The 13,350-nt window shown below is 35.5% G+C and overlaps 1 protein-coding gene across 5 annotated transcripts in view; it reads right to left on the bottom strand.

Annotated features, from left to right (window-relative positions):
• The window catches only part of RhoGAP71E (Rho GTPase activating protein at 71E), a 398,447-nt gene that overhangs the window by 328,182 nt on the left and 56,915 nt on the right, over nucleotides 1–13,350 (bottom strand). For all 5 annotated transcript variants that reach the window (XM_081751970.1, XM_081751966.1, XM_081751965.1 and 2 more), the window contains exon 2: nucleotides 536–690. In XM_081751970.1, the coding sequence (XP_081608096.1) occupies nucleotides 536–642 (107 nt within the window). In that variant the 5' untranslated portion in view covers nucleotides 643–690. The remainder of the gene's footprint in view (nucleotides 1–535; nucleotides 691–13,350) is intronic.

The following is a 13,350-nucleotide window of genomic DNA, read 5'->3' as shown; positions in this document are numbered from 1 at the left end:
ACAGGGTGGCCCAAAAGTAGGTATACAGTCTCGTACTGATCGACTTATGACATTGTATATAATTTACTAATTCTCATCCATACAAGTTTAACAGTCTAGTTTATTATCTGTTTTTAACTTCTTTTGACTTACATGCTAAAGTCGGAACAGACCTAAGCAAATAACCTCCCTCATTCATAAACTGTTATACTTAATGCAGGGCTCTATACCTACTTTTGGGCCACCCTGCATATATACTTTAGGGATTCTGGTTTAGCTGCACAATATGCACCATGGACCATGGTAAATTTGGCTAAGGAAAATTTCAGTGCTGCCCCCTTACTTTGATGTCCTAAGCACGTGCTGATTTTGCTTAACGGTTGATCCACCTCTAGTAATGATAACAGAATGGAATAATATTTCCCCCTAAACAACATAAAATTACCCCCCCCCACACACACACACAAAAAACTTCGTGTCTATATGGGTCAAAACAAAACACAAGAATTAAGAAAACAAAATAATAAAAGTTATTTCTAAAATATGAAATACTTACTTCTCTAAACGACGTAAGTAGGGCACGGGAGGGTGGCCACAGGAGGTCACTACAGTACTGATGGTAGCTGCTCCACGGTGCATTCTCTCGGCCCAACTTGTCATCATACACGGCGGCCCGGAATCCCAGCCTCCGTGCACTCCGCCGCTACACCCCTGAAAAACATTTTTTTTAAAATTAAATTTAAAAAGATACGTGTTACTACTCTCGTCGAGACGTTTGCAATTAAATGACAAAATAAGAGTCATTATTATATAAAAGCTATCACGATATCCATGTTTGCTTTTCTGTCTCATTAAGGTAAGTAGGTCTGAAGGCGCAATATATCAAAATGAGAGAACGACACCCTCCACCTCAACCCCCACCCACCCAAAATATATGATCTTTAAGCGCTATCTGGTATTTAACCGGAATAAGGCCTGCGCGCTAAGAATGAATCAAAGATGTGCGGAACTGGCGGGGATAGCCACCTAATGTTCTAGCTGTACCTCCCAGTGGTGCACACTGCACTGGAAACTTCCTTTCCACGGTGTAACTTACAGGAGTAAGATTCACTATAGATAGAAAAGCGGATACGGAGGGCTATCACTAAAATGTCTGTACTGCATGGTGATTTTGGCCGAACACTAACTTCATTTACGAGTCATGGTAGGACACAGTAAGTCAAAGCTCTAATTCTCTGAAAGCCGAATTGTATCTACGCAAGGCAACGTTCTAAACACTACTACTACTACTTCTACAGTGGAATCGTAAAGCAAAACTGAACACGTAACGTAAGTAAAGCACTTGTTTGAATATTATTTTTTATATATATATGAAAATAGAAGAAATCCTTGGATCTGGTTTGATTGGATCCCACCCAAAAGCAATTATAATTACTAGTTCACTGCGCTAGTACGCACGGCCACGAAGACCGCCAGTAACAGTTATTTGATTTCTGCTGTATTTATATTTGCTACGTGGCGCAACTGATAACTGCAACTAACCACCTGCTATGAGTAGAGTCGACCCGGTCGAGCGTTATTTTAATATATGCTTCTGAACACTGGTGGATTTGTCTACGATTTACTTTCAAGGCCTCCATTTCCCTTTTTCATTTCTTTCTGTTTACTTACCTAAGATGAGTATCTCTAGGTGAAAAAAAGAACTTGAGCCATTCTTGGATATTGATATTTGTAATTGTAATAATAGCAATTGGACTTATACTACTACTTGGCTTTCGAGACCATGAGTTTTTAGAAGAGCTAAATACAGGAAAAAATACATTTTTGAATCACCGTAATATATAAATTATTATATTAAAAAATGAAGTAACTATGTGTGCCTAATCATTACGGCCAAATTGCAGTCAAATGAAATGAATTTTGGTATATAGTTAGGCATTAATTCAAACTTGGATGTTATCATATTGCTTTCATTATTAAAATATCCTAAGGTATAGTGGGGATCCGAATTTTTGCGAAAAAAATATGAATATCTTACAAGCCCTTCAACTTACGGACCTGAAATTCAATATATTTCTCTTTATTGAAAATGAACAGAACGTCTCCTAGCATTGTTTAAACTTCTAGGGGCGGCACTTTCTATATATGGTAAATTGATAGTCGGTTAGTTTGTAAAATTAATCGAAAACCAATAGATATTAGTTGACACACAAACAATACAGTGCTTCGCATCATATATCCATATATGCTTACCATCAGGAACGGATTCAGGACGAACTTCTGCAGGGCCGGTGGGTTGTAATACTGCTACTTAGAGCTACTTTTAAGAGCTCCGAACTCTAGGTTTTATTTATATACAAAATAAGAAAGTTTCCTCTTCTGAGGAGCGATCGACCCCCTGGATCCACTTATGCTTACCATGAGCTTTATACTATAATAATTGTTGAAGCTTGTTTGTTATATGGAGCACAGGGCAATCAACCCATAAATTTGTGAGAAAAATACACATAAAATTTGTAATATAAGCTTCCGTACGTTGGTCTACTGACCTTGGATTGGGACTTTAAAAATTTCATCCGTTTTTCCACTGAAAAGTATCGATAATTCAACAAAATAATTAGTCCATAATAATTTAATTGAAATTCATTGTAATTTTACCCATGACAAACACTTTACCATTTTATACCGTAAAAGTCAGATCCATCGTTATTGTAACAAAGTAGTGCTTGAGCGATTGACAGTAGAAATTCAAACTCTGATTAGTTAGAATTTCACAACCTGATTGTATTACAAGTGTAAACTCTTTAGTCGGTAAAGGGGCCGTGGATCATGTCAGACTTGATGACGATGTGTTTTGGTGGGTCAGTGGTTTATGGTGGATGGTGGGTCGGAGTGGGTCATAGCGGGTGGTGAGTCACGGTGGGTCGTGGGTCAGACTGGGTCACGGTGGGTGCTGGGTCAGTGGGTTGTGAGTCAAGGTTTCATTGACTTGCGCCATCTCTGGGTTAACTGGTTCGGGTTCGGTTTAAACTTGAAAAAGAATGTGTCCGTTTATTTCAGAAAACGAACTGTAATTTGGTTCAGTGTTGTTTGAAAACAGACACTATATTGCCACTTTTCAGAATATTCGTATATATTTTGGAAAAGTTCCAAACGATGTGTAATGGTTTCCTTTCAGGTTAAGGTATTATGAGTCTGTTGTTTCACTTTTGAATGGAATTAAGATTTCCCATGTTTTTTCTATATATATATATATATATATATATATATATATATATATATATATATATATATATATATATATATATATATATATATATATATATATTGTGAAAACAAGTTAATGAGCAATAGAAAATACAAAGTTTTTCGGTTCGGATTGGTTTGGGTTTACAGCTTGAAAATGAAATCTTTACGTTTAATGTCCAACGATTATGCGTGTTAGGTTGAGGAAGACTGATTAAAAGAAGTGAATTATGATGGACGAATTGGTGGAATGAGAAAGTGGGAGTGTCCCGAGACAACCCACGAGCATGATGTGTCCATCTCAAGCTTACTTGCCTTGGGAACGAACCAGGCACCCCCCCATCAGATAGTTCAGTAGGTGGGGTCTCAGCTTCAATTCCCGGTGGGAGAGCCTTTGAAATATTACACGTCCTCGATGTATCTGTGTTCGTGTCCCTGTCGTTCAAGGTTACTGGAAATACCTGTAAAACGAGAATAACCGAATATAATAGAGATAAGTTACGGAGATACTTTTGGACTTTTTTTAAATTTAAACTTGAATTCTTATAGTATTTTATCATGACCGAAATCGGTGTTTCATCATTAATGAAATATTGGAATCGTAAACGTTTGCAATTTGCTACACAGACGAGTGTTTCTTGACTCTTACTTAAAAGAGCGGTCTTAAGGTAGTGGCTTGAACATTCGTTTCGTGAGTTAGGGGTCCGCGGTTCGAGTCCCTCTGAGGATATTCAGAAAAAAAATATAATTTAGAATGTAGATATTTCTGATGTATAACAACATGAAAAATAGTCAATTTCTCTCATTCTTACAATTTAGAATTGAAACGACTTTCTTCACAAGGGAAAAACTAACATGACGTCAGTCTACAATCTCGATTTCTACTGTCTGAAAACTTCGCGTGTTTCGCAAACAATTCATGAATACAAACGGGTCATCCTTCAGGCCTAGTATGAGTTATAAATTTGTCTGAAACGTCATTGTGGAATTAAGTTCTTCCACTCTTACTAGAAATAATATTTTCGTTCGCCAATTTCAACACGTTCCATATATTCGTTTAACAAAAATTGGTAAATAGGAACTATTCTTTTTTAAAATATTTGTTTGTATATTTTGTTAAAATATCAATATAACGCATACATAATCCAATGTCTTTTACCCAAAGAAAGGGTGTTACTATGTATCGTGAAGACAAATCCTACTTGGTTTCTGTTAAGGCATCTGAAGGTTCGATTTTCATATTATCCAGTAGCTGACACCTTCTTTTCCCCCTCTTTTCTTTTCGAAGTATCTCTTATAAGGCAATTCATCCTTATAGGGGATCCAAAAAATTTCTTTTTATTTTTCTTAACTTCAGTATGCTTATTTGCATTGGAATAGGACGTAATATTGAGGTCTCAAACATACAGTAATAATAATAATAATAATAATAATAATAATAATAATAATAATAATAATATAGAAGACAAATTCTGTATGAGGACACATTGTATTAAAATCTGTAAAATCGCCCGTAGCGTTAGGCAGAAGTTACAAAATAGCCGGGATTGGAGAGAAGTGTCAGAAACATCAGGACATACCCTCTGCATACGTCCCTACAACTAGCTAAATGTTAAAACGGAAAGTTTCGAGGCAAATTTCATGTAGAAAGTAGGGATACAGAACTCTCTCAAGAGCCGTAAGAAAATTTGTTTTTAAGTAATGGTTATGCCGGCTAAGCTACAGAAGACGTCGATGATGAGAATGAAAGAAATATTGGAATAAAGAAAGTGGGAGGAAGCAAAACCGAGAAAACCTACACACAGGGTGTTTGTTCAGCCCACTAGGAGGGAGCTGGGTGGAACAGGGTGAACCATTAAATTAACAACACTTCAGTAATAATAATAATAATAATAATAATAATAATAATAATAATAATAATAATAATAATAAATAATGGTATTAAAAAATTTAAAGTTGCCCTAAAATTTGGAAAAACTTACTTAAACGTAGGGATTTCGGAGAAAGAGTTCCGTACCTTCAAGACACCTCTGCAACTACCCACATTTTAAACAAAAGCTTTCCACTTAAGTTTCGCGTAGAAAGTATTCTATTGTATGTTTTAAGGAAAATAACTGTAATAAAAATAACTAAATATCACTCAACAGTAAGGCATATAATAAACTAATTTTTAGGATATGCAGAAGTAATTATAAAAGCTTTGCTACAAAAATACCTACACAGACCATAATTCAATGAGCTCTGAAATACAAACAAAAAGCCTATAAGATTCAGTCTATAGAGCCATTGTTACTTAAAGAATGGACATACTCTATTTCGAGAATCGAGACAAGACGAGAAATGTTTACGATACTTTTCGGCTCGTCTCGATTCTTAACTCCAAAACGAGACGATAATTTGAGTTAGCATTGTCCCGTCTCGAATGTAAAATGTTAATTCTCATTTTTTTGTTTTAGAAACGAAATGAAAAATTCTTCTCGTGCGCCACATTAAACAAAACCAAAATATTCTTGCCAAATGTCGCGTTTCTGCTTGTAATAGTATGACCTGAGCGATAATTAGCTCCTAGCTTTTAATCTTCTACGAGACAATTTTTATTAGTTTATTATTATTACTATTATTATTCATGAAGAGTTGATAGTTCAAGTATTGAAATATCCGAGTATTCAAATATCTGAATATAATAAAACGTGTGTCATCGTCGATTAGTCGCCATCAAAAATTTTAAAGTAAAAAAATGCCCGACGTGGATTTGAATCACGAACCTCCAGATTACTGGTCCAGCGACTTGAACACTGAACCACGATCACTACGCGTGGAATGATTCGTCTTTAGTTTCGTTACTTTAGGTTTCTTTGCCTCCGCTTACAAAGTTGTATGTTATATTTCTTCGTTTCAGAACGTCTTTCGTATTTCTTTTATGATGATATAAGTGAATAATCTTCGGCAAAGTTTATATTAATAACTTGAGTTGTTCTTAAACCTTTGGTTCACAAGTTTGTTTCTTCTCCACACGGAACCACAGATATGATTGATTTAATTCTCATACTTTGCATTTGTTTCAAAGCAGTCGCCATTACCTGATCAATGATTTATGTCCGCCACTATACAACGTAAGACGTTTACAAATCCAATGACGACTTCGTTATACGTAGTTAGTCCCCAAACATCTCCGACGAAGAACCATAGGCGAATAAAATATTATGATAACTGTGAGTATAAAAATAGAAGAGTCCAAAAATGAATGGTTCACATTTTTCATTTCGGTTTACAGCTGAGTAAAATTGCATTTAAAAAAGAAAAAGCAGTGCAATTTTACAATGCGCTTTTTATCACCAAACATACGGCAGGCACTCTTCAGTTGGTTTCTTTGGAATGAATCAAAATATGAAGGGGAAAATTTCATTACCACAATAATTCACACTTTGCTTTTCGGTACCGCTGAGTTTTCATGAAAAAAAAAAAAAAAAAAAAAAAGAAATAGCAGCCTGCTGTCTCGGTATCATCAACCATTAGTCATCTTCACCACGTCGCGCAATCCACCGGACATGGGAGTTCTTCATTCAGGTGGTGACGCACTTCAATGTGCTAATGGGGTGGTACAACATCAAGTTGGAATATGAAACTATTGGAATTCCCTTTTACTTGTGGATACAACCACAACTGTAGCGTATCACGAAACGATATACTCCTTATCGTGTTATCCGCGAAGAAAAAGGAACCGTACATCTTTGCGTTAGACACTTCAGCAAATACATTCATTTTGGGGAATCTCGTTCCGGTTTCGCTGTAGCGTGTGGTTATTCAGTACTCCAGGTACGAACATTATGGTGATTAACCTTACAACTCAAATGCAATGTCGGCTTGTCACTAGACAAGAGAAGGTCAACCATCATCCCCCATAGCGTTCTGCATACAATTACAAAATTCATATCATTTGACAAGGTCGTTCGGATATAACATTCGCAATAACTGTATGCGACACTGTCTCAGACGCAATCGGTTTCCCAAAATCTTCCACAGGTGATTGCGAAATAAAGTTCCCGACTGGCCCGCCGCACAGTGATCGGAAACTTGGAAAAGTGGACAAAAATAGTTTATTCAGAAATAATGGAAGTTGACGGACGTCTATCTATCGTTCTACACGTAATTGTCCTTTCTAAATCGATTGCAACTACTGCGAAAGTAATTCGAAGAACCCCTGCTACAATACGTGCAGTTATATATACAGGGTGGTTCAAAAGTGTGGAAACCCCTCGCATAAATGTCAAATGCTGCAAAATATAACCAAAGGAGCAATATAGGGGAGTAATAAAGATGAAGAAAAATTGGAGAGGACATAGAACAATGAAAGTCGCCATCTTGAAATGCACCATCGTGTATCATATACATCCAGTTTATAAATTCAAAACATAACATGTTGACGCATTATGTGAATGTTTGGCCATAGGATACAAAATTAAAATTCGCGGTTTTTCACCTGCACCATCTTCCAAGAAACACTAATACTTACTGGAATGTAATTTAGTTCAGGATCATGTTTTAGTAAAATTAAAAGATTCAATATAGAATCTTCTTATATACTACTGCACTGACGTGTAATTTACAGCAGCTCCACATGACATAGTTTATCACTGCAATATGTATGAGTTCACTACAACTTTGATTTAGGGACGAAAGGCTCAGATAGCGGATCTCAATTGTAATCACACCAACATTATTCATCACGCTTTTTCAGTTCGATGGGACTGAATCCTTCAGGTGCACTTGGCTGCAGCTACTTCCAATGCTCAACGTTTGTACTACTCATGGTCAACTCAATAAGCCTTATCTTGCAGATAAGCAAGGATAAGCTTAGACTGCAGAGCTACTAACATCAGCGTATATGTAACTTTTCGGTAACACTAACAAAGCCATCATATAAATGATATGACAATGAAAAACAAATAAAACTCTTCATTAAACACACATATGAGTTGAATGTACTGTTCAACAGATTTCATCGACCTCAGAAACGATATAAATGGTTAAAACATATCATATTGTTTGGTTCATATTTTACTGATTTTTCGGCATTTTTATTTGTTAAGAGCCTGCCTTACTAAAAATAATACAAAATTTACCATTTTTATTTGCTTGTTTATTCATCAGTGAAAGGAGATAATGAAATGCAAGTCACCACAATCATAGATAATGCTATTCTACAACAGAAAATATGAACCTGAAGAATGTTCAGTGTTGCAATCCATAGAAATTACAATGTTGCCAGAAAAACAATTTCCCTAATATCTAAGTTAAGGCAGCGAGTAGAGGAACAAACTCAACTGCATTTGGTTACGTATCATATTGTTTTGGTTTCCTGTGAACTACTTTTTAAATAATAGTTGTATTTAGTTTGTAATAAACAAAATAGTTTTATCATACAGTTATTAAAACTAAATAATAATGTTAATTAAAAAGTAGTTCACAAGAAACCAAAACAACATGATACGTAATCAAATGCAGTTGAGTTTGTTCCTCTACTCGCTGCCTTAACTTAGATATTAGGGAAATTGTTTTTCTGGCAACACTGTAATATCTATGGATTGCAACACTGAACATTCTTCAGGTTCATATTTTCTGTTGTAGAATAGCATTATCTGTGATTGTGGTAACTTGCATTTCATTATCTCCTTTCACTGATGAATAATCAAGCAAAAGAAAAATGGTAAATTTCGTATTATTTTTAGTAAGGCAGGCTCTTAATGTTTATATGCATTTTACGGACAGTGAAAATATTCCTATGTCCTGACACTCCAGATTTGGAAGCAGCAGAGATTCTTATATCAAATATCAATAGCGATTTCATAGGCGGCGAAGTTGACAAAATCGATTTTTGACCGTTCCTTCCCAATTTCCGACCACTGTACGCCGTGTTGGCTTAAATGGATTACGTACGAAATTCGCCTTCGCTCACTCCATTATTTCATCATAAATGCCCATACGTTTTGTGCTTTTACCTTTACACAGGCAGTCAGTGTCCTTAAACAGTCGATACTATCTCAGAAGGTTTTGGTGACCTGGCGGTGCAGTTGCACTGTACAGAATGCACGCTTTACGATAACAACGAAAAAATATTTCTAGATTTCAAAACACAAAAGCGATTCAGGAAACAAAGCTTGTGCTTCCATCTGTAATCACGAATCATGATTATGAATATGAGGTAATACTTCTCGACAATTTCACTTTGAAACTCCATGAATAATTTAAAATCATGTTCTGAAACTGACATACAAACACAAGGAAACTCTCACTTTAGAAAAGGATTGTGATAATTTTCGTTTCTGGTTCAACACTTTTTTTTTTTATTTTGTGCAACACTGTTTTCTGTTTGGTGACTTAAAATCACAAATAAGTACATGCTTTTATATCTAGTTTGTATTCCAACTTGCTACACCCAAATATTTTATATATATGTATATATATTTAAATACCCCGACTTCATTGTCGCAACCTCTATTAAATAAGAGAACCACAGCTTCTCAGAAAACCAATCATAAACAAACAAACAAAATCTAAACATGAGTTCCTGTAGCCAGCATTATAGGACCTCCCCTTTGATATACCATCTGGTGAAGAAATGAATTTTCCATAAATAAGACCTACCATCATGGCTGTAAAGTGTATGTTTTGATGATGATAATAATAATAATGAGGTACAGTCCATAGGAAACTTAAACCTCTATAGTGGTTTTAGATACAATAAATTTAATCTTTTAACATGAGTGAATGTATAGGGTGTTTCAAAATGAATACCGGGATTTTATGGCTTTGTAGTATTTATTACGATTAACTTACAATTATAAATAATACATCAAATGAAAGAGCAGCTTAAATAGCTTTTGCGACAAATGTTCAATGTGAGCCCTATTCGTCATACGGCACACATGGAGTCGATAGGCAAGAAAGGTCCATAAACTTTCCGCCAGGATATGGTACAAAGCACATTTAATTTAGGCGAGTCTCGCTTCAATTGTACCATCTCGTGGGGATTTGCTGACCCCAGATGCGAACATTATGAGTGTTCACATCGCCACTTAGGAGAATTCATCACTGAAGACGATAAAATCCAGAAAATCTTCGTCATGCAACATCATTTCACTTCCAAAGTTGGCATATACACCGTAGTCTGTAGAACTCGTAGCAACTACAAACGATAAGGACGTAGTTGTTGTAAGCGTCTCCTTAAAATTCTCCACACAGATGGTTGCACTGTAACCACAAATTTAGTCTTTGCACATGTAAAGCAAAAAGCTTTCTCCTCACTAGTTGCTATCTTTACTACTAGCCCTTTCTAACGGTAGACAGCGGGAACAGTGCATGCGTATGTGTGCGTACAAAACTGAGTTGCTCTTTCATTTGATGTATTATTTATAATTGTAAGTTAATTATAATAAATACTTCAAAGCCTTAAAATCCCGATATTCATTTTGAAACACCCTATTTATCTATATATATAAGTGTTACGTTGTGGGTTTGAGGCTAATTCCTTTCGATGATATCTCGGAAACCACAAGCTCTAGAAACGTACTATTTTCATTGGTTGATTTTATTTTTTCTATTATTCAACGTTTGATGGGTTGTTTGGAGCCTATAAGATTAACATTATTGCTAGGCCATTAAGGTAGATAGCCCTGTATTAGACAACCGGTAAAAGAGCTACGTACAGCGGGTTGGCGGACATTGCAAGCGCTTTACTTCAATCTGAATGCCAGAACCTATTGCATACTGGCTATTTCAAAGGCTTATATTAACTGATGAGGTTTAATGGGAATGTCAGCATACAAAGTCTATTATAAAGACTGTGTATATATATATTTTACATTATCTGTTTCAAGTTTGCCACAAACTTCAATCAACAATTATATATTAGAAAGCTGCATTTATTATATGTTTGTCTAGAGCAATACACTCTCTTTGTGAGTCCTTGAGTCCGTAAGGGGCCATGCAGCCTAATGATATAGTCAAAAAGTAGAAAGAAGATCCATGTTCATATTAACATGATGTGCTGTGTTGATAATAGGATACTAAAAATGTTATTGTTAACTGTTTAGAACATAATTCTAGAATATTATTAAAGTTTAATGAGAAAAAAAGACAGACCAAAGGTAAAACCTAAATTAATCGATAATCCCATCGATCTCAGACGGGACATCACCCAATTGTCCGGCTACGATTTCAATGATTTTTTTAAAGAGTTGTGATGTGGTTATTACAGATTACTGCAAAGTCCCTTACTACCCTTTGTAAACGGAGTGTTAATGAAAGAACAGCCACGTAGATACATATAAGGCCTAGGAGGAAGTCGTATGGTAAGTATGACCTTGACGGCAGCCATCTTGAAATCCGCCATTTTGAATTATGGTCAGGTTTTTTAAATGGGAATAGGGTAACATGATACATAATTTCGGGCTAGAATTTAATCAGGAACACAATGGTGAAGTTAGTTTTAAGATACGCCCATTTGGGGAAAAGTACAGGCATATTAATTGTTTATACTTACTATGTGCGTAAGTCCCTTCCGTTCTCTTCTAAGCCGCGTATTAATGATAATAAGTAGATAAAAGCTTCGGTAATACATATTATGCCTAGAGGGAAGTGATACTATAATGATATCCTTGACGGCAGCCATCTTGAAATACGCCATTTTGAATTAAAGTGAAGTTTAGAAAAAATGAAAATCACAGCATGACACATTTTAATAGTAAATTTTCCCCCAAAAGCCAATGATATGCTTATTTTTGTTCTGTAGTTAGCCAATATGAATTTAGGACTGGTTCTAATGTGCACCAAACGTCCATTGTTCGATCTTTCAAATTGGCAACACTCCTAATTTTCACCGCATGTTTTAAGATTCCAACGGACACTTTGCAGTTGTTGCCATGGCTCATGTTTTCTAAATGATTTGTCAGTTCATGAATAGTGTTGGGATAAGTATCCAGCAATCTTTCTGGATCTTGAAGATTTGCCATGTAATTATTTATTTCCTATACCTGTCCTTCAGAAACTCGTTTACTGACATGAATCATCGCACAACGAAACAACTTCAACTTTGCATTCAGGTAATACCGAAGACCTAGCTTGTAATGGATAGTAGATGAGACGAGAAATCAAATGAAAATTCACTTCAAAAAGGACAACGAAATATGATTGTTGTGTAAATCAATGGTCTTTTCTTTTGTTTTATATTTATCTCTTTATTGTATATTTATTTATTTTTTCTATGGCATTTTTTTTTAGCTAGTCAGACAAAAAAGGCATTTGTTTTCTAGCGATTGTTGTCGATGATTCATGTTTGTAAGATTTATAGTCAGTATTGATCGGGAACTCAATTAAGTTACACCCCTTTATAAACAAGTTACCTGTTTCGATATTATGTTCATGGCACAAACAGTGTGTTGGACAGCCATGTTATGCCTCTTTGATATTTTCTATCATTGCTGCTGTTCCTTTCAAGTTGTATTTATTAAAAACATTTTATTGTTTGTCGTTTGCGCAACATGTAGGTTACATTTCCTGATAATTTTGTGTTCGTATAACGCCAATTTGTTATAATTTCATTTGCATTTCTTTACGTCACACAGGTCCATAGGTTCCTCATGTTTTCTGGTTCAGACAGATTGCTGGATGCTTATCCCAACACTATTCACAAACTGACAAATCGCAACTCTTTCAAAAATGTAATAACTTTAGAAAACGTGAGCCATGGCAACAATTGCAAAGTGCCGGTTGGAATCTTAAAATATGTGGTGAAAATTAGGAATATTGCCAATTTGAAAGATCGAATAATGGACGTTTGGTTCACATTAGAAGCAGTCCTAAATTCATACTGGTTAACTATAGAACAAAAATAAGCATACCATTGGCTTTTTAGGAAAATTTACTATTAAAATGAGGCGTCACATGCTATGGTTTTCATTTTTCAAACGTCACTTTAATTCGAAATGGCGTATTTCAAGATAGCTGCCATCAAGGATACCCTTACCGTATTACTTCCCTCTAGGCATAATATGTATTACAGAAGCTTTGTCCACTTATTATCATTAATACGCGGCTTAGAAGAGAACGGGAGGGACTTACACACAT

This window comes from Thermobia domestica, chromosome 3 (assembly GCF_964235325.1).
Source record: "Thermobia domestica chromosome 3, izTheDome1.hap1.1, whole genome shotgun sequence".
NCBI lineage: Eukaryota > Metazoa > Arthropoda > Insecta > Zygentoma > Lepismatidae > Thermobia > Thermobia domestica.
This window is presented reverse-complemented; position numbering and strand designations above follow the sequence as displayed.